The sequence below is a fragment of the Tympanuchus pallidicinctus genome, unplaced genomic scaffold (assembly GCF_026119805.1).
Source record: "Tympanuchus pallidicinctus isolate F22 unplaced genomic scaffold, pur_lepc_1.0 scaffold13, whole genome shotgun sequence".
Taxonomy (NCBI): Eukaryota; Metazoa; Chordata; class Aves; order Galliformes; family Phasianidae; genus Tympanuchus; species Tympanuchus pallidicinctus.
In genome coordinates, this window is record NW_026294648.1 from 17,695,083 (window position 1) to 17,717,229 (window position 22,147).

The 22,147-nt window shown below is 48.4% G+C and overlaps 1 protein-coding gene across 2 annotated transcripts; it reads right to left on the reverse strand.

Annotated features, from left to right (window-relative positions):
• Nucleotides 1-9,050: 9,050 nt before the first annotated feature.
• LPAR4 (lysophosphatidic acid receptor 4) lies at nt 9,051-21,978 on the reverse strand. 2 transcript variants are annotated; one of them, XM_052673075.1, is made up of 2 exons: nt 21,604-21,978; nt 9,051-11,427 (listed from the first exon to the last, which is right to left on the reverse strand). In XM_052673075.1, the coding sequence occupies exon 2, from the start codon at nt 11,272-11,274 to the stop codon at nt 10,228-10,230; it is 1,047 nt and encodes a 348-aa protein (XP_052529035.1). In that variant the 5' UTR covers nt 11,275-11,427; nt 21,604-21,978; the 3' UTR covers nt 9,051-10,227. The 2 variants fall into 2 exon arrangements, with proteins under 2 accessions (XP_052529035.1, XP_052529036.1); XM_052673076.1 differs by lacking the exon at nt 21,604-21,978 and adding an exon at nt 20,800-21,087.
• Between the last annotated feature and the right edge of the window lie 169 nt (nt 21,979-22,147).

A 22,147-nucleotide genomic window follows, 5' to 3' on the forward strand; every position in this document is an offset into this window, starting at 1 on the left:
ATAAAACAGTTTCGATTTTGATTTATGAATAGAGTGTGCATGGAACAGGCATCTCAGCGTGGCTTCTGAACTAGGGCTCTATTCTTCCAAGTCTGTGATAGCTCCAGGACAGCTCAGCAGAGCTCTCTAAAGGTGACTTTTCCCTTTGGTTTTGAGTCAGCTTCAGTCCCATCTGCGGCACAGCTCGATCTGAGCAAAAGCAAGCAGTGGGGTTGTGGTCGTTCAGAAGCAAGGTAAAGTGTGTAGGATGCTGTGTGAGGCCAAGAAGGTGCAAATCTTGAAAGGATGGGTTTCACACTGGAGGAGACTTTTTTTTTTTTTAAACAGATCCATCTTAAACATCCAGTTGATTCTGTGTGTTTGGCATCCAGTTTCTTGTAGCAGCAAGAAGGCATTTAAATCATGACCTTTCCCCCTTTGCCAGCTTTCTCTGCTGTCCTGAGAGAGAGTTGCTATGGAAATCCAACTTTGCCAGGCTGTATGTACGGGATTAGGGCTTGACTATGAGTTGAGAAACAAAGGGAGCTGGCTTGTCTTCTCCACCCTATCCCTCCTCCCCCTTGCAGAAAAGGCTTTTTATCCAAAGACACATCTTCAGCAGCGCTCTCTTATAATCAAAATTCCTTCCCTGATTTCCTACTCGAGGCACAAAACAACAACATCAACCAATGCTCCGTTGCTATGGTGCTGGGAATAAATGGCCTTTTCTAGGATGGTCTCCAAAATGTGACTGGAGCTTGCTGGTTAACTCAGTAATTCAATCCCTGGATTATCTGCATCCCTTTACATTTTGATTTATCCTGTGTTCCCGTAGCTGAAATGTTTTCTGTGTGCAGATGAAGCTTCCTTCCTCACTTTTCATGTTCACGTGAAAATGTGAAGAGAGTTGCACCAGCCAGAAACAAGCTGACTACCAGTGTGTTTGTCCCTGAGAAGTGGCAACCTGGCAATCTGTGACCGCTTGATCTGGGGCTGTTGTGTGAAATCCTGTGGCTTCACCACTGCAGTATTGGCTGGGGGGATGGAAGGGTTTGAATTTCTTCTCCAAAAAGAGTGGTCAGGTGCTGGAATGAGCTGCCCAGGGAGATGGTGGAGTCACTGTCCCTGGAGGGACCAAGAAACGTTTAGATGTAGTACTAAGAGACGTGGTTTATTGGGAAATATTGATGACGGGATCACTTTCAATGGTTGGACTGGATGATCTTGGAGTTCTCTTCCGACCTTGGGGATTCTGTGATTCGGAGGCACTGTTTTCCTTAGCACTGTGAAATAGCTGGGGCAGGAGGGCTCTTGGCATGGTGTGAGCTCGCAGCCCAACTGTGCTGCTCTGTGCAGGGCAAGCTATGACCTTGGGCTGCACAACCTGCCTCGATCTGATAAGCACCCCATGGCTCTGGCTTGGTGTTACACAGCTGAGAGGTGCAGCTTTCATCAGCTCTGCTCAGGCCCTGGAGTCCCCTCCCTGCCCTCAGCCAAGCACCTTAGCAATTAGCTGGCTACATTCTTCCTCCAAGTGTCCTCTAACGTATCTTTGGAACTCTGTAGTTGAAACCATTCAGTGTAATGTCAATGATAGACAGACACCAGACCCTGTCTCTGGTCTTTGTCCACCGCAGTCATGCACAGCTATGGCAAAATGAATATATTTATATATGCTTATGTTTTCATGAGGGCACAGTGAAATATGCTCTTTTGCTTTAAACTCTGCAAGAAAAGGAAGTAAACTTGATGCCTGATCCTTGCCCAGAGCCCTCAGGTTTCTTGCTGTAGCAGCCAAGGGAGACCAAGCCAGTAAAAATATATCCTGTGCAAGGCACTGGTCTCACCCCTCTCCAACTGCAACTGTCTGCTCAGCTTCAGCAGACAAAATTTCCCTCCTGGAGCAGTGGGATGCAGTGGTTTTTATGAGGAACTGCTTTAAATCTGTCATCCATCTCCTCCAGGTGGGACATCCAGCAGAAGAGCAGGGGAAGGAGCAGCACTGACAGCAGTGGCTGCTGCTCTCAGAGCCCTGTGATGTAGATTTCCTGTTTGAAGTACTGACACTGCTGTGATGCTGCTCACAGTCAGCAGATAGAGACTGCTTTGAATGGTGGCAGAGCAAAGCAGCACAATGTGAATCATTGTGGTTGCACAGAGATTGGGTCTTCTGTTGGCATTAGCAGAGGTTGAGTTCTCCTGGTCCGGGAGGCATCCAGAGAGCACCTGGAAAGGGGGCCCTGATAGCTCATTTCCCAAACAAACCCCTGGTTGGGGCTGAGCCTCTCTTGCCTCGGATTCTCCCTAAGCACAGACAGGAAGACACAGACAGAGTCTGCTTCAGAGTCGTCATCTTCTCCCACGCATAAAAAAAGTCATTCTGTGGAACCAAAGGGTAATTCTGGCTCTTGCTGTAAACTGCCCACACCACGAATATCTTTGCATTATCAGCCACTCATCCCATGCATTTGCTGCCTAGATTGTCCCGTGGCATTTCCTTTTTTCTCAGGTGTCTGTATATTCCTTTTTGTGCTCTGATATTCAGTGCATACTTTCCCATAGCACTCCCTGGGCTGTGTCTGTGCTGCAGCATGTTTCCCCATTGGGAACAGGCATTTAGCTAGCTCTGTGAAACCTCTGCCTGCTCCATTCTGCAGCCTGGGACCCCCTGCTCACAAAGCCCTTGCTATCCTACATCTCTCCTTGCACCCTACACGTGTGTTTATCTTCACCTGATTAAGGCTCATCTGCTGCAGAGTTTCTGCAGATGTTTCTTTATTTAAACCATGCTGTATGAAGGGAAGGAAAGGAGACCCACAGAGGAAGGAGGTGTGTTTCATAGGATCACATTTATCCCGAGGTGGCTCTGATGCCAGGAAAACACTCACATCGTTCATAATTTGTCTCATTTGTTCTTCCCTCCAGCTCCCCCCTCACAAAAACACCAACAGGAATTCCTTGCTTCCTTGCTTGCTAATTAAATCTCCTTGCCTGCAATAAACCACGAAGGTCTATCAATGAGGCAGTATGCGGTCGAATGATGGTTGGAACAGCTCAGCAGGAAATTTGGTAGGAAAATACGACTTCAGCAGCTTAGCAGGTTTATTTTTAGGGCTCGTGAGCTTGTTTAACTCACAGATGCAAACTGCCGGATCGCTATTGTTGTCGGATGGCTCTGGTCCTGCAGGGCTGTGATTCACTGCAATGGCTTTGGCAACAGGCAGTGATTTTTCTTCCCTCCCGCAGCCCAAGATGCATGATTGCATCTTGTTTGGAAAACTCCTTTCCAGCTCGCTCTGGTTAAAAACCCCTGTTTGCAATCAAAGAAAACCAAAAACCCCCTTGGATTGCAGAACTGTTTGCAAAGCACCTGATGTGTGGAGTTCTGGTGCTTTGTGGGTGGACCTGGGCTGTGCTGTTGGCTCTCAGGGCTGCACAGGTGTGAGCCAAGGACAGGAGGAAACAAGGGGCCGTGTTAGCTCAGTGCTGAGCCTGGGCCAGCAGCCCCTGATGAGAGCTGGGATTTATGTGGGTTGGAGCACAGTGCTGCTCTGAGCTCAGGTGGGGCTGGCTGCCCCCCACCCCACACTTGGCAAGTGGATGTAAATCCTGAGGAAGGCTCAGATCTGCGTGCTGCTTGGGGAGATGCAGTCCTGATTTCAGAGCACAACCTCTCTACGCTCCTCCAGCCCCGCTCCTCCCAAATCCTAACCCTCCTCTGTAGTGTAAGCAACTCCCTGAAATCACTGGATTAATTATGAGATGCACAAGTGCATGTACACTAATGACCTTGAATGTTTTCCTGTGCTTGCTTCTCACTTTCTGCCTTCACAGTCCTTTAAGACCTCGTGTGAGATCAGATCCCAGCTGACATGTATGGAGAGCAGCTCTCAGGCCATATCTCCTAGAGATGAGCAAACTTCTGGGCACATCTTTGTGCTCTGAAGCAGTGTGGGGTGCTCTGTGCTTTGCAGAGCAGCAGTGGAGCTGTGCAGGGATGCATCACCCTGCAGGCTATTGCTGTTAGTTGAATTATACCTGGTACAATAAGAAGCTGATGTAGTCAGCTTGCAGCACAACGCTCCTGCTTATCACAGGGTTATCTTGGTTTAAGTGTTGGTGAATTGGGAACTGAAGTGTCTCTTATGGGGCTCTATTTGGGTAACTAAATGAGTTTTCTGTTTTTTTTGTTTTACCCTGAAGGGAATTTGCTCATGGTGAGTTTCAGTGCAGCACCATGTCCTTCAGCCTGTCGCTAAAGGGTTGGAGCACACCAAATCTGAGGCTCTGATGCTGGGTAAATCCACATATGATTGAAAAGCCTTAGACAGACAAAATGCCTGGACCTGTGACTTCTGCATCCAGGCCTGGCTCATGGCCGTGGCAGTCTCACACATACAAGGACTCCTCCTGAACTCAGGCAATTGTAAATGCATCCTGACACTGCTTATCCACATCCCTTTTTTCTTTGGCCTCGTAGCTGTACTCGAGCTGTCCTGCTGTGGCTGACAAGGATAAGGTGATAACTGTCCCTCCTAGCTGCAGGCCCACCGATAACTTTAAAGGATGCTTTTAACAGCACTGCTTATTTCTTTCCCATGGGCACGCTGCTGTATCAGCAGAAGGTGCTTTGATGGTACAAGAGCTGAAGTGCAAAACCAAACAGGTTGAGATAGCAAAGTGAAATAACAGAGCACGAGTTGGGCTCTGCAGTGAGGAAGGCAGTTGTTTGCTGGGGGGGATGCAGTGTCTCAGAAGCTGTGGGTGTACAACCAGCAGAAAAAGCATCTTCCCATGGTGTGGTTTCAGGGAATTCTCCACGTGTGCTGGATGTAGTCACTTTCCCAGGAGGTCTGCAGAAAACCTTCAGTTTAAGCATTATGCCAGCTGATGTGTATTTATAGAAGCTGGGAATAAATGAGCACACTCGCATGTACTGTTTTTCCAGATAAGACTTTCCTGCTTTGCTATACACACACGTTTATACAAGAGCAAGCAGTGCAGAACATGCATGTTGTTCATTTCTGTGCAATATTTACCTTGGTTAAATCCAGCAAGCAGAGAGGAGTCAGCATAGGGCTTTCTTAGGTACCTGATAGTGAAATATTTGGGATAATCTGCACACAGTGACCCTAAGGACACACTGCCTGACTCCCTCCTTGTCCCAGTGTTTGAGAGCCTGCTTTTGCATGGGAGAGGTGCAATTGAAGAGTTGAGGGCAGCCAGCAGTGTTGTTATTTTTAAAAGAAACAGTGTTTTCTGCAGAAAAACAGGAGTTGTGCGATCCTTTTCCTTGTGAAGTGAGAGCAAAATCACTGCGTTTAATGATGAGCTTAAGACAAGTTGCCTGCTGTCTGTCTCCCTTTCTGCTGACCTGCAGGGTGCAGCAGCCTGCCCAGCACGAGGCTCTGCTTGGGGCTGCATTGGCTCTGCATGGCAGCTTTGCTTCTGTCGGTGCAAGCTCACTGCATGTGGCACCCCCAGCAAAAGCACCGTGAGGGGCAGGAGCAGCCCTTACTGACACATATGAATGTTTGCAGAGCAAGCAAGAAGATTCCAGCAGCAGGGATCGGTATCTGGAGGCAATAATATGGTTGCTGTTGGGAGAAGTAAATGTTCTGCACGGATCTTTCTCACTTGTGAGGCTCTGGTTTGTGTGCGTTGTTGAGTCTGTCATAAGGTTAACTTTCCAAACGTGACACCTCTGCAGTGCAACACCTTGTGGTATTTGGAGCTGAGCCAGAGACCCAGTGTACCACTTGCACCCAGATGGGGCTCACAGGTGAGCCTGAGGTCAGCACTCAAGGCCAACATCAATGTTAGATGGGGAGAAACTGGGTTGGGACTTGTAATCTTGCACAGAATAGCTGTGCCCCTTAATGCCGAGCAGCATAATCTGCTTACAGCAACAAGGGCTGTTGTGTTTGCTGCCCTTAAATCACACCCCGAGGACAGTTTGCAGCTGCAGGGAAGTCTTGGGGTCACTGTATGCTGGGGGGGGGGGACGACAGCACCGTGCCAGCAGGATGGCTGCCTCTGTGCAGCTCCCCACGGCTCACCCTGTTTGCTTGGGCTTTGCAGTCTGCAGCGCGGATGGTTTGAGCATCTCTGCGGCGTGTTGTGGAAACACTCCTCTCCAGCACCCTGCTCCTCCCGAGTGTTTTTCTCTCCAAACAGAGCTCTGTGTAAGTGCTCTTTCACAGCAGTGTTGTTTGTTGCTGTTCCCTGTTCTGAGACAGTGTTTCCAAGATGGTCATTTCCTGCCTGTTTTACAGCAAATTCTCCTGCTGAGAGACACGGAGCGGCGCTGGGGGTTGAGTAGGGACAGCAGTCTTCAAGGAGATTGCCACAGTTGTAGTGCAGTCCCACCGGGGTGAAAGGTCCCTCGCTCCTTTACCTGCAGTTGGTCAGAGGGGAGGTGTGAGCGGTGCATGCAGAGCTGTGAGGCCCAATGTGCCCCTGCAGCATCATGGGGACAGCTTCATAAAGCCCTGGGGGTGTTTGTGGAAGGACCCAGAGGCAGAACCCACACAGCAGGGCTGTGATGGGCACCGAGGAGGAACAGCTTTGTTCGCTGAGGAGCAGAGACTTCTCATATTTCTCACTTGCACGAGCAGCCAGTGCACAACCTCTGTGTGACTTGTGCTGCATTCTTGCCTTTGCATTTCATAGATTGGAGCCTGAGTAATTCACACTACAAAGCTGAAAGGATTTATGCTGTCACACGAACGCTGGGCACCTTTTATCTGATGTAGAGCCTGTTGTGTTACCAGGAAGCCCTACTATGGGAAGAGACCAGTGGTGACTGTCATACAAAGCCCTTCTTCCTTATGCCATGACAACCACCATGAAAACTCAAACCAGCACATCGTGGTGCATAGATGTACATATGAAGAGGTGAGTTTGGGCAGAAATTGCTTTTCAGGGCTTCAGCTTCCCAACAGAGCAGAGCAATCTGGTGAGCTTGCAGCAAACAAATCACATGAGGAAGGTGGAAGGACAGGAAAACTGTGCTGGCAGGCAGCGGTGGAACCCTTGGCTAATGCTGTATGTTCAGCATCTGAGAGGGCTGCTGCATCCTGTCTCCCCACTCCAGCTAGATAAGGCACTAATTTCTCATTAATTTGAGTTTTGCTTTGGAACTTGCACTTCTGGTGCGTGCTGCTTGCTGACAGCAGCCTTTTGTTAGGCAGCAGAAAGAACACCTCATGTTAGCCAGAAAAACTGTGAATCCACTTTTCATTTACCACCATCATTCCTTCCAGCCTGGCTTTACCAGCCTCTGAGAAGTGATTTTTGTCTCTCTGAATGCCTAATTGGTTATTTATACACAAAACATAGAGCGTTTGCTCGGTATTCCTGATCTAGAAAAAAATTAGTCAAGAACTGTCCTACCAGATGTGAGTGCCAGTCAACATCTGATCTCCATATAATTTATAAGGCATTAAATTACAAAATAATGAATCTTTTCAGTTAGCATTTTGGCACATGATGACAGTGTTACGTTTTATGTGAGAATATTGACCGCAGCTCTCGCCCCATAAAACTGCAAACAGGGATTTGTAAGCATTGGCACTGGTTTCCCTTAGAAAAAGACACCCATTATGCTCGGGTTACAGTTAAGCTATGTATGCGCAGCCTGGAGGTTGTCCAGTCACACACAGTTCTTCCCCCCTCTCTTTTAATGTTTCCTTAAGAAGGCGAGACAGTGGTTTCTGGGCTGGATGTTTTTTCCCCTGGATTTTGCTGGAGGAAGGCAGCGGAGCAGAAGCTGCTCCAGGATTCCCACAAGAGATGTTTGCTGTCAGTCCTGTTCTGCCCCTGTTTGGCCTGCAGTGATGGGTGAGAGCAGGTCCTGCCCACAAAGCCCCCAGCCCCCGAACAGTGTGAGAATCCCAGCTTTCTGCATCTTCCTTGCAAGCTGTGAAGGTTTGCAAGCTGATGAATGAAGGGTGCCCACTGAGATCAAGTTAGCATGGAACCCAGCTTCAGTCTATGTAAAAAAGAAGAAAAGGTGGTTTCTTTTGCACTGGAGACAAGCACTTGTTTATGTGCCATGTATTTTACCCATCAACAGAGTGAAATGCACTTTCAGTACCGCACTCTCAGCTTTTTAGTGGTTCTTTCTGCTTGTACTCTTTCTCTTCTGTCCCTATGAATTGAGCACTCCTCTCAACTCTACTGAGAGCTCTACTGAGCTCCACTTCCAACTGGTGGTTAATGGCAGGGCAGTGTGCTGGCAGCGCTGTGAGCTGGGCATGGACAACTGTGTCTCCATTGCAGCCTCTTGTCTCGCTTGGCATTTCGGACACAAATTATGGTAGCATCTTCTCTGAAATAGCTACATGTCATGCAAAGTGCTGAGACGGGTTCCTCAGCCAAAGGAAATGCAATTCTTAAAGCGTTTTAAATGAACAGTACGGACTGCATGGGATGGGATGGAGAGAAAGGAGCGTGGCAGCTCTCTTGGCACAAGATGTGCCGAATTACAGGGGCGTGTTTGTGGGGTTAGAGAGGAACACTGATCTCCAGGAGGAGGAAGGTGAGAACAAAGCTAATGTTCAAGTCAGACACTGGGGTCTTGCCCTCCTGTAAGGAGCAGTAGGTAAGTGACAGCCCTGCGAGTGCTGGAGCAGTGACCTCTAGGGCCCACCTTGGCCTTGGTGGACAATGGGATATTTTTCATTTGAAGTCAATGCATTGCTAAATTAATATTCCTGTCAAAGCAAAACATTTTTCTTTTAGTGTGCCAGAAAATGGATTGCTTGTAAGCAGTCGTAATGCTGCTGTAGCTCAGTATCTCATCAGCTTTGATCAGAGTGAAGATAAATGGCTACATAGAAAACACCCATTCATTTATTATTTTGCCTTTTTTTTTTTTTTCTTTTCTGTTGTATCCTGAGAAGTAGCTTGATGCTACACTGTGGAAAATGTAGGTTTTACAGATCTAAGAGGTAATAACTTCATTCTTAATGTTTAGGTGGTATGAATTGGCCTATTTAGGTCAGGATAGCTTGAAACAGCAGCTGGAGAAATGAATCATCTCGTAAAACAACAACGTGTACAGGCAGTTAATTTTCCACATATATTTATATAATCTATTTCTATAAAAGGAAATGCAGGATATGTAATAAATTAATTGCAAAACAAGGAAACATTGTGGTAATGAGGAGAAGAGTGTGGCCAACTTGTTGAACTTCTTCTGGAGTTACTTTGAGATCTTTTAGTTTAATTAGTTGAATGTACAGCAAAAATCCAACAGGCAATTACTGACAAGATCGTCTGTTAATTGGATGTCCTCTGTTAATTGGATGCTCTGACACCAATTGTCTGTATCCAAATGCTTTTTCACAAGGGCGGCACTCCAGGGTTCTTCAGCCTCACAGTGTGGAGGAGCCTCTCACGTTGGAGAGGCTTGGGCTGGTGAGAGCTGTGGGGTTCCAGGCCCTTTCCTTCAGCTGGCTTACCAGAAACAGTCTCATAATCTCCTGGGACACAAAAGCCCAGGTAACAGAGCAGTAATGTGCTCCTAAGTGACATCTCTAGGGAGAGTTACAAATAAATTAAGAGACAGTTTAGTCTTACAGAATGAAACTCACTTTGAAACCGCATCATTAATTACCTTTTAGCTTTTTTTTATATCATCAAGCAACTGATCTACCTACTTTCAAAAGAATTACGTACGCTCCAAACCTTTCCACACAGTAAACTTAACGTGGCTGTATCTAGTAAAGCTGGGATGCATATACTCTTGCAGTGAAATAAGGAAAAGCCCAAAGCCTTTATTATACCTTTTTAAGCAAACATACATATTGTGTGAAGTTACTGAGTTAACATACGATGATGCGTTTCCAGAAGGCGTGAAATACTGGCAGATATCTCTAAGAAAAATTAAACTTGGTATTTCCCAACTGGTCCCATGTCAACCACTGGGGAGAAGAAATGCCAAATGTTGGCATGTTCTGCATATTCTGATTAAGGAACCTGTTCTGTTCCCTCCTTTGCTGGTACATACATTGTCACTCAGCCATTCTCTCTAACGAGTGCCATCAGGGCTTTTATATTTTGTGTTCAGCTATCGCATTCGGTGGGACCATCCCACCACAGGAACTTACCTACCTGTGCAGTTATTCCCCAGTGACTTTTATTCACTAGCAGTGTGCGAGAACCCATGTGCTCTCAAAGAACTGTTTCACACCTGGCGTTAATCTAATGGTAATGGGGGATAAGGCGCGTGTCAGCGTGGCACTAGAAGTGAGATTCAGAGGTTGGATCTCCTCCGTTTGTAATGGCCTGGTCACTTATTTCATCCTGCTGTGCTGGTAGAGCAGTCTTTGTTAGAGGGGTCTCAGTCTTGAAAAGAGAGTCCATTTTTATCTGGGTCTTTATGTTGAAAGACTTCTGGAAGGATTCTGATGTGAAGTAATAGATGAACGGGTCAAAGCAGCAGTTCATGGTTGCAATGCACAATGTAATTGGGTACATGGTCCGTGCAAACCTCTCCAAGGAGCAGTTTGCTATCGCCTGGGACCGCACGAGAGCGTACAGGAAGAGTATGGAGTTATAAGGCACGAAGCACACGACAAAAATGGCCACGTGCACAATGATCATCTTCAATACTTTCTCTTTGTTTGTCCCGATCTGAGACAAGGTGGCAGGTTTCCGGAGAGTCCTGAGAACTAAGGAAGAGCAAGTGAGGTTGAGTAGCAAAGGAATGATGAACCCCACCACCTCAATAAATATAGTGATCTTAGACAAGTAGGTTTTCCAGATACTTTTGGAAAAGCCTTCGAAACAGGTGGTGCTGGTGTTGGAAACATTGGTTGTGGAGAACAACGAGGCTGAGATTCCACCGCTGAGGACCAGTATCCAAACACCAGCACAGACTATGGCTGAATTTCTTCTGGTCCTAATGGTACGGGATCGGAACGGATAGACGATCGCAAGGAAGCGGTCAACGCTGATGCAGGTGAGGAACAGCATGCTCCCATAGATGTTGGTGAGAAACGCCGTCCCAGATATCTTGCACAGGCTATCTCCAAAAGGCCAATGCCTGTTGAAGTTATAAAAGATTTTAAAAGGCAAAGTGAACACAAACAGCAGATCTGAAACCGCCAGGTTTGTCATGAAGATGGCTGTTTCGCTCCGCATCTTCATCCGGCAGCAGAAAACAAAGAGGGAAGCGCAGTTAGTGATCAGACCAAGGATGAAGACCACGCTGTACACGGCTCCATACAAGTTGTACTTAAAGGAATCATCTGTCAAACAGGTATGGTTGTTGCTGTGGTTTCCCATGCCAAGTCTGTGGTGTGCTTCCGAAGAGTGTCAAAGTCTACTTCAGTGCCATCCATAAAATAAGGCAGTCACCTCTTTTCTTCCTGATGAAACGCATTCCAGGAAGGTTGCTTGAATCCTTGCTACCATGTCCTCATTGTGCATCCTTTCATCCTAAAAGGGGAGAGAAATAAAAGCCGTCAGTTTTGCCATCTATTGTCACCCTGCCTGTCTGTGCTAGAGAGTATTTGCGCTTTCCTTTCCAATCGTTCATACAGGACCAGTGATCAGTTTACAGCCAATCTTTATAAATTGTTATGAATTCCACTATTACTGGAACTTATCAAAGCTGGACACAGCAGTTTCTGCACTTGGTTTTGCTTTGCTCCCCTGTCTTCCTGTTGGAAGGAGAGTGACAACCAACTCCAATGTTCCACCTGGAAAGGCTTTTCCTCAAAATCTGAGATGGATTTGACCCACTGTGTTAGGAGAGACATCATGGGCTGCAATATTCAGGCTGCTGTTTGATTCTACACCCAGGCCACTGCTCACCTAAGCGTGTGACAAGAGAAGAAAGGAGCTGAAAATGTTAGTGCTTACTCCAAACTGTGCAGGAATGAAGTTTCTATGGTTTTGCAACTTCTTTAAATGAAAAAACATTAAGAACCTGGACTGACAAAGTGCTCTTTTGCCTTTTTTCTACCTGAAAGTAGGAGCGTTTTGTGCAGGTATTTCGAAGCGCAGAACTGAAATGTTGCACTTCAGAAACATTTTGCACAGAGCACTTTCCAAGGCGAGGCGATGCTTGCTCCTTGGGAAAATGCTGGGGTTTCCATTCTGCAAATTTTCTGCAAAAGTGACATTATTTACTAAAAGGATTTTGTTTTAAAGCACAAAATGCTTTGCAAAAAGGACTCCTCTCTAAGCTGCACTGACAACTTCATTTTGTTTCTCTTCCTTGTCACCTCTCTGAACTTGAAATCTGGGAAATCCCATGAGCTGCACTCCTGTAGGACTCTATCCCAATTCAGTCAGCTCTGGGGAAGTGTGCAGTTGAAATTAGCATGTTATTTGTTGGAAGTAAGAGCTTTCTGAACCATCTTGGTGTTATCCTCCTGGGACAATGCCAAGTGTCGGAGGCCTGTGAGCAGAAGCAATGGGGAAATCTCATTAACCAGCATGAGAAGGGCTTGTGGGCTGGGATGGGGGAATGCCTTGGTGGTGTGAAGCTGGGTAACCAGGGTGGGGACCTTTGACTTGTTAAACACAGCAAACTGAATCCAAAACAGTTTGTCACCCTTTTGTAATTTGTAATCTAGGAAACGTCTTAGTAACTGCAGCTATTGAGTAACTTGGAGATGAAACCATTGTGAACTGTAGGACCTGTTCCAGAAAGTGATTGATAACGTGTTACAACAGCAAACACATAACTGAGCAGGCTGGTGTTAAAGGTTGGAATGGCAACGGTGTAAACAAACAAACGGAGGGAGAAAGCATGGAATTGAGACCATTGAAGATGCAAACAGATCAAAATCAAATGTTTTCCATATGTTTCTCCTACCAAACTCATGCTAACAATAGTTCCTGCGTGCTGTCAGTGAGCCAGCTGCTGAACTGCCAGCTGTGGAGGGATGCAGCACGGACTGGCTGTGCTCACAGCCTGGCAGCGCAGGGCTCGCTGTGTGCTATGAGCAGCATCCTGCCCAGAGACAAGTGGGGTGTGAAGCCAGGAAGGGAGGATCCCTTGATTTCACTCATCAGATGGCTTTGAGCGGCTTCAAGCTTTTTGGTGTCCCATAAAATGACCTAGGTCTATTGCATGGGAGGTTTCTTGCCTGCTGCTCTGTGCTGTGCTGCTGTCCTGCTGCGCTTGCTGTGCATACCTCGAGCTCCCTGAACTGTTGTTTCCATAGATGGCATTGGTACACACCTCAAATTCAGCAAACCTTCCCTCCTTTCTTGTGCATTTTGTGTTACGTGTTTGCGGCGATAACAATATCCTGCCTTAGCAGATACTCAAATCAGGGGTAGATGTGCCTTTATCTGATCGCAGCTGATTGTGTGACAGTGAGAAATGAGATGAAATGAGATAAAAGCCCACAGTGAGGCTTTCCTTCATGCATGCGTGGACTGACAGCAGGAGTGGGCTGTGCAGGGGAGCAGCGTGATCTGAGGCCCTAAGGGCTTCTGCACTCATCTCAGCCTTTTTCCTCCTAACTTATGGCGAAATGAACATCATTGTGAAATGACTTAAGAAAACAAACACTTAAAATTGCTATGAGAAGGGCAGTAACATTTCAACAGTGCACTTTTTTTATTATTATTTTTTTTAATGCATGGTAATCTAAACAAGCAGAGTCTCACCTAGCAGTTGAAATGCTCCTTGGCAAGAACTTAGCTGTATTCAAGAGCAAACATTAGCTCCAACAGGAATACTTGTGCCTCTTAGTTCCAACCTCAGCTTAACACATTAAATAACTCGTCCAGTAATGAAAGAGGCAGTGTGTTATCTCCATCAAGAGCAAGTTTGCTGAAGTGTAACCTCTATGGCACCTCTTCTCCTGCTGTGTGCAGAACCCAGGTGTGCTGGGCTGCAGGTCTGAGAGAGGTTTGAGGCTCGCTGGGTGCCTGCACAGGGCTGTGCTGGGGTTGGGTGGAAGCTCTGCTTTGCATTCTGTGCACACACTGCGGGATTTTGGCTGCTCCTCAAAGCACAGCTGGGTGCAGCAGGTTTAAAAGACAGCTTTGAAATCCTTACCTTCACTGCTGGCCTATGCGGTCCCTGCCAGCAGCCTGACCCAGATGCTTAGAGCACAGGAGAAAAGGAGCTCCATCAGCTGGTTATTTTTCCTTGCTCTGCATGAGACGACCACAGGGACAAATACAGCTTCTCTGCTGTATAAGAACTGCCTGCCAGCAATTGTCCAGCCAGGTTATGGTCTTGGAAATATAAGCGTGTGTTGTTTACCTACCTATCCCTGCAGGGTTTAAACAAGCTGACAAGCTGCTTTCAGACTGAGCCATGTGCTTTATATTCTGCAGCATCGCTCCACAGGTTTGGTTTTCTGGATGTAAGACGCTCTGCTTCCTTTTCACCAAGGATTAAAGCAACAGGATGCTCTTCATGTGCATCACATTCACTACTGCTGCTTTGCTGGGAGAACTGGTGGTGTTAAAGGCTCTTCCAGTGCGTCGTTCAGTCAGCTCAAAGCTTTAATTGCTGTGCCTACAATGGGCTCTGTGGGTGAGGGAAGGGCTGTGTCAAGCTGTCAGGAGTGGCACCATCACGGAATGCACAGCCTGGCTCACGTGGGGATGTTATCAATATTTCTTCTTGTAGAGAGGATGATACAGCAAACCCAGAGCAGCTGTCTGTCGCATAACCCCCTTATTCTCATACAAAGTGGGGTTCAGGGTTTGCTCACATCTGCCTTCTGCTGCAGAATCCCTGCCTTTTGCATACTAAAAACAAAGGAGACCTATGCCTTCCTTCCCTTGGCACACAGCTATCCTATCCTATTTGGGGTTCTTTTGTTTCTGCCCCCTTGCACACCAAGAAGTCTTCAAAGCATCAGCAGGATTCTGAGCAACCACTGCTTTCGTTCTTTTAGGTTTGTTTGTTGTTTTGTACAGCAAATACCTTCAGGTAAACTTTGTAAAACCCTACTTATAGTTCCATTAAGGCCATTCCTTCTCCTTTCACACTAGTCTCATTCTGCATGCTTCTGTCAAACAGAGGTCAGCAAAACTGCAGTGTGAAATTTGGGACTGACTTTTTGGATCTCCATGTTTTCTCCTCTGTGGTTTTAATAGGAGATACCAGAGGCAACACTGATCTGTGGAAGATGTTGGGCACCCCGTGTGCTCTCATATCCATAGCTGAGCACTGAAGAGCCGTTTTGTCACAGTAAGTGGAAACGTTTCCAACCTGAAGGACCTTCTTGTTTTGTCTAGAAATCCCTCTAGATCGTGGCAGCACTTGCTGTGTTTTGATACCAGCTCAGCCTCTCACCTTGGAAATAAGTGTTCCACACATGCTTTATGCCTTCCCTTGAAAAGAACCACATTCATCAGAGAATTTATATCCCCTTTATCTGGGTGGTACAGTCACTGTATGGGATGGTTTGGTTAAGTCTGTGTAATCACTGAGGTTGGTGACCTGCAACACCATCCAGTCCTGATGTCCACCCAGCCATAAGGCCATAGAACTTATTCCAGTCCATTTATAGGTACTGTAGGGGGGTAAGATACACCACAACTGTGTTAAGTGTGAAATATATGGATAGAAACAGCCGTTTTCTAGCTGCAGAGGCCATCATTTGTGCTAATTCTATAGCAACACTACTGGGCAATCATGCCACCAAAATGGTTAGCTCTGAAGGCGTACAAATATTAGTTTGAAAACTACAACAAGTGAATTCAAAGCAAGTGAAGCAGCAGTGAAACGCAGCAGTGCTGTCTCGCGCTGAGCTCAAACTGCTCTGCTGCCTGCAATATCTGTAACCACAGCAGGATCCTGGCTTCTCAGTCCTGCCTCCTTTCAGCAGAAGCTTTGCTGGTTAGCTTTGCACGTGAGGAGAACTCTGTGAGCGTTAACTGGAAGGAGTTTCTGGGGAATCTATTTGCTGTCTTTGTGAGGCTCCATCCCCTTGTTCCCCTCGGTGTGGGCTCATGGCATGCTGTGATGTGACAGGTGCCACTGGCAGACCCCACTGCAGCACCATCTGCTCGGTGATGGGGCACCACGTTCAGGTCTGGTTTCTGAGCTGAGCAGCCTGCAGGGCTGCTTTGAACTCTCCATCCTCCCCAGCACCTCTGGTAGTCTGATGTACCCCGTGCTAAGGTGGGAGCAGGAGGAAGGTTGGGTTTGGCAATGGGAAGCAGAAGCTGTCTGTAAGCACCGCGCTGCTGCATGCGCGAAGTGAGGAAGGCAGAAATGCTTTCGTTTCTTTTGTTGTGTCTGGCAACTGTAGGAAAGAATTAGATTGAAGTGTGAACTACAGGTCGGTAGGCTTCTGTAGCTTCCAAGGGCCATTCTTCCCTGGGTTAATCTGTCAGAGCAAATGCCTCAGTTGTGCTGGGTGAAAAGAGGATGATGTTTGATGATTAGCACAGAATGTGGGCAGCAAGGCTCTTATTCATGGCTCTGACACTCACAGTGCCAGGGTCTTCAATGGCAGCGTTACCCCATTTCCCAGCACTCGCTGTTGGCTCAGTGACACCTCCCACACTGGGATCCTTTCAGTCCACTGGCTTTCTCCATCCGCTTTCCCACTCCTCTTCAGCAGAAGACAGGCAGAGCTCTGCAGTGCCAGCATGGTGTTTCCCACTTCTGTGGCTCCCTCCTCCCACCAGCAGGCAGCCCCAGCCCTCCCCATTCCCCAGGAGGACCCCAGTTTTACTCCTCCCAGAGATGGAGCTGGGAGGTGGAAACTGGAGCCTATTGGACCTCATCCTCACGGCACTTTCCTTTTTCCCTCTTTTTTCTCTTCTTTTAATTGCTCAGCACCGCCGTTGTCTCCTCACTGTCCTTTGAGACCTACAAAGCATTTCCTGCTCGTGGTCACTTCTCTGTGCTGTATCTGTTTTGTGTTGAGCTAATTAAAATGTATCCTTCTGCAGAGCAGGGTGAACTGCCTTACCCCGTATCCAGACGCTGATCCTCGGGGCATGACTCTCTTTTTGTTTTCACTGAGAATGTCTGTCTTCATTTACATCACCCGTTTAACCCTTGCAGTGCCGTGGCCTTCCGAGGGCCTGGCCCACAGCCCAGAAATGGTGGGATTCACCCCACGCTTCTCAGCAAAGTCTGCGTTGTTTTACTCTTGTAAGAGGAACAGTTTTGCTCGCAAGGAAACCTTAGGCTGATGATGGAGGACTGTAGGAATGCTGCTCTTTGGACTCTTGATCTCCCCTTAGCAAGAGGCTCATGCTTTAATAGAATTGCTAGGTGCAATGGAGAGCGTGGTAAAGAGGCTTTGATAAGAGGAAAACCTTGATGAGAAGCTGCATTGCCCTCTGGGTCAACTCTTGGAGATTCACAGGTTGTTTTCACTCAGAAGCAGAAGGTGGTGCTGGAGGTGGCTGTGCCTTTGATGCAGCCCTGTTTATTTACAAAGCGTGGTTAAGGGAAAAAAAATAAGAGTCCTGTTTCCCTGAATCCAACAACAGGACTCCGTTTAGTTGCTTACGCTTCCAGAATGCCTTCCAGTCAGCACCCAGCCCCACAGCTTCCTTTCTTTGCCTTTGGACACCACTTGCAGTGCTCCCAGCTGTCCTCCCTGGCCCTGCAGCATGAAGCCCTCCTTTCACCCCGTGCCATGCCCACTGTCTTGCTCTGCACTGCTTCCTCCGCACTCCCTTTGCTCAAAGCACTGTTGAACGTTCACCTCTGTTTATCCAAAAAACATGGGCTCTTTTTTTTTTCCTTTGCGTGCATTAGCATCAATGTGGCTCATCCAGCTGCCAGCACTGCAGCACAGATGCCTGTTTCAGCTTTTGCAAGCTCAACCTGAGTGCAAGAGCAGCTGATTTCCTTGCAGGTCTGCATCCATGGGAATTAGCAGGGCAGGAGGCAACCTGTGCATGGCTCTAGTGTGAGGATTTGTGCTCCACATTCATGTACTGGATGGGGTACATCAAACAGGGCTTTGTTCTCTCTAATTGCATTATTTGGGGTGTGAAGGATGGTTTGAGGCTCCATTCTGAAGGCGGGAGTGGGCGGCTGCAGCTTCATCTGCTCCATCCGACTGCCCTTCTCAGCAGCTCACACTGAGCCACCCCTTGGTGTGCAGAGTGAGGCAGCACCGTGTGCAGCTGTACCACAGTGCAGAGCAATGGAGCAACATGCTGCACCTGTGTGTGGAAATAAACGTGATACCAGCTAAAAAGAAGGGCTTCATATTTGGCTAGTAGGTGCATAAGGTGATGTGGAAGCGTGTGATGCACAGAGAGCAATCTGCTGCGCTGCTATGTTGCTCAAGGCTTAGGGACCAGTCAGTGCCTTTCAATTTCACTTGCTAAGATCAAGAGACCACGTTTTCTACAAAACCAAGCCAAACTGTTACAGATGATTCCGAAACTTTCCTTGCAGTGAGGGTCAACTCAGGCTAATTTGGCTCTGAGGCTGCGTGCATCTTTACCACCTCTTGTGGGACCGAGCTCAGAAGATGGCGCATTAGAGGAAACCTTGCAGAGCCACTGTCTGTTCTTGGGAATACAGAGATCCTCTTTTCAAGGAGAGAATTTGCCTTTTGTACAACGGGCTCCCCTTCCCTGAGACTAAATCAGGTCCTTATTTATGGAGGAGGTGCAATGTGGGAAGGAGCAGAGTCTGTGCGTGCATTTGACCTGGAAAGACCTCCTGAGGGCTGGATGTGAGCTCCAGAGCTGTCCTCAAGCCCCAGCCCCGTGGATGGGGTGGCTCACTGGTGTCTTGCTCGTGACCCTGGGCCATGAGACTGAGACCAGTTATCCACATACGACTGGCCAGCAGCACTCAGACAGCAGTGAATGGAGGTCCAGTGATACAGCTTGGGCCAAAGCTAGCTGCAGCCTGTACAGATGCATTAGAAATATCAGCATACAGTGAACATGATCACTGAGAACCTAGTCCATTGACTCAGGAAATCTTACACCTTTCCTACCCAAAGCCATGGGGTTGGACTCCATGGTCTTTATGGTTCCCTTCCCACTCGAGATGGTCTATGATTGTACCCTCCTTTGCTGCTCCCTTTCCCTGGGAGCTGGATGAAGCTTTGGCTGAAACTGCCTTAATTCCTGCTCCCATGTGAGGCTACAGGCAGAAGGAGGGTAACCATCTTACAGCAGGGAGTGCACCCTCCCCTGCTGTAGGGCCTCGCTGCAGTTAATGGAAGGCACAGTTCTTTCCATTTGCTGTCTCACTGCAACACTCTGCAGTGCAAGTGAGTGGATAACAGCATTCAGGCATTGGTTCTGTTTGTCTGTGTCCAAGTACAGCTCATAGAATCATACAATTATTAAGGTTGGATAAGACCTCTAAGATCATCTATTCCAACTGCCTCCTTACCACCAATACTGCCCACTAAACTACGTCCCTAAGTACTACACCTTCCCTTTCTTTAAATGCTTCCAGGGCCAGTAACTCCACCATTCCCTGGGCAGCCTGTGCCAGTGCAACACCACTCTTTCTGAGAAGCAGTTCTTCCTCACACCCAACCTGTCCCTCCACATTGCAACTTGAGGCCATTCCCTTTCGCCCTCTAGCTGTTACCTGGGAGCAGAGGCTGATCCCACTTCGACACAACCTCCTTTCAGGAGCTGGAGAGAGCAGATCCACAACTTAAAGAAAGCTTCAAGCTGTAGAGAGCAACTTCCTCTCTCCAGAATCTAATGGCTGATTTCTATCAGCTGCCCTAACCCCAGCCAGGCAGGAGTCTCATTTTCAGTCTCAAAGGATTAAAATGAAATGCAGCTCAGCTTCCCCCACCCTTCCTCCCTCCCATGTTTTCAGGAGTGTCTTTCGAATTGAATAGGCTTTGAACCCCCTGAAATAGCAAGGTTAGCTTCCTGCCAGTTTTATTTTGGCTTTCAGTAAGGGAAAGAAGATGAAAAAGTGCTATGGGGGGGGGGAATATCCTTATCACCAACATGTGAACTTTGCACTTCCCATCGCGTGGGTTTTACCATCCTGCTCGGACAGGAGAGCAGTGCTGCAGCACACAATTGTCCCCTCTTAAAGACAGATTAAGGGCTCTCATTTAAAACAAACAACAAAACAATCCTTGCAAACCCTTCTTCATACTCTAAGTCCTATTGCTTCCAAACGGCTGTATCTTTAGGTTGTTGTAAGCATGCTACTGAGCATTCATTTCACTCCTGGCAGAGGTATTTTTATCCGCTCAGAGCTGTGCTCGATTTCTTTTTTCCTGTGGAATTTTGCCACCGAGTTTAAAAGGAGTCAATTTGAGCCATAAATGGAAGCCAGAGTGAGAAATAAAACGCTGCACTTTTGCAGTATAAGAAATGCAACTCATTTCCTACTTTTTAATATAGCCTATAGGAACCAGGTCTCACAGCACGTGTATCACTGCAAGCTGGAAGCCACCTTTATACACAGCCCTTTCTTCAGCTCATATTCAAGCGTTCATACAACCCTGACTTCAAGCATTGAAACAGAACCCTCGGAATGGCAGATTCACAAATCTGCACCAAACGCCGGGGGGAAGGAAAAGCCCTCAACGCGTCAACTGCAGTGACACGATGGCAATTACGCTGTGACTGAGGACAGCTTCCCCAGCAGCAGTTGGGACACGGAGCTCCTCCACTCCTCCCCAACAGGTCAGAAACGGACAGAAACATTCATTTCTTCCGCTCAAATCACAGCACGGCTCTCGGAGGAAGATCCATCCGACAAAACACGGCTATTCCACATTGAAACGCACCGCTCAGCGCCGCCTGCGAGCTTCGTGCCCGGCTTTGTCTGAGCTGGCAGAGTTCAGAAAAGGCCCCGATCATTTCTCGGTGCTGCGATGGGGATAGGAAGGCTTTGTGCCGAGCACTTACCGGGTTCGGACCCGTTCCTCGCTGCCGTTCCCCATGGATCCCCTCCGTGCGCTGCAGCCAGCGCCCAGCTATTCCCACGCGGGAGGGCTGCGCGCTCTCGCTGCTAAAACTTCGCCGTTCATCATTAAAATCCGGAGCGCCCGGCAGCTCTCAGCCTCCCTTTGTTCGGAGAGGAAACAGAACTGCTGGAGGCTGCGGCCATCGCGTCTCGGGAAGGACGGGCCCGACGTCTGCGCGGGGGTCTGCGGGCAGCGGGAGCTCTTGGGGGTCTCTATAGGAAAAGCTTTCCATTGGGCAGGGCCGCGGTATAGCAGGCACAGCCCGCCCCGCCCCGCGCCCCCCTCGGGCTGCCCCTCGCTGAGCATCGCCCGGTGGAGAGGGGGGGGGGACCGGCACAGCCCGCAGGGCCCCGCGCCGGGGGGGACGCGCCTCGGAGAGCGGCTTCACCTCCTCGGTGCTTCCGATGAGGAGGGGGTGGTGGGAGCGGGGAAAGCAGCGGGAAGCTGCGAGGCAGCCCCAGGCGGAAAGGAAAAATCTTTCTAAAGGGATTTAGGAAGCCTTGTTGTTTTCGGTCGGGGAAAACTTCTCAAAGAGGTTGCCCGGAGCCTTCCGGAATGTGGTTCCCCAATAGATTGCTCTCAGAGCCCCAGGTTCTGGCTGGAAAACCTGTAGGCTCTCAAAAACACGGGGACACAGCAACAAGCGCTGCTTTCTGCAGGGAAAGCATCGCCTTCTCGTCGTTCAGCTCTCCTCGGAGCTGCCTTCCAGCAGAACCACTGCCTAAGGCTGTGCTTTATCTCTTACCTTCACTATCAGCCCTCCAGCCAGGACCGGGGATCTCCAGGCAGCAGCAGTGCAGCAGATGGCTGATTTGTCTCGGCCTGTTTGTGCTGCGGAGCAGCCAGTGCCCTTTTATTTCTCTTTCAGCCCTCTCCAGTTCCATAGGGTTGAAATCCTGAGGGCGAGTTTAAAGCCCAGCCTCCCATCTAGCGCGTCCCGCTCGCATTGTGTTTGTCTGTCCTTTTCCTCCGCTCTTCTTGGCCGTTCCCACAGGCAGCCAAGGCCAGTAAACAGCTCATTGTGAGGCTGGAACTAATGTTATTCCTTGGGCTGGTGGCTGATGCAGCGGGCTCTGTCTCGCTTCTGCAGCACGCCCAGCTGCCACGGGCTTTTATCCAGGCGACTCAAATAACTTCCTGAATATCTCATGTAACAGCCTCCCTGCAGCCTGCAAACCTCCGAGGTCCTCCGAGGGGTCACGGTGCTGCAGCGACCGTAAAAGGCGAGCGTGGATTTCAGCTGAAAGCGCTGGAGGTGCAGATGTTTCCTACCCCTCGTGGTCAAAGGG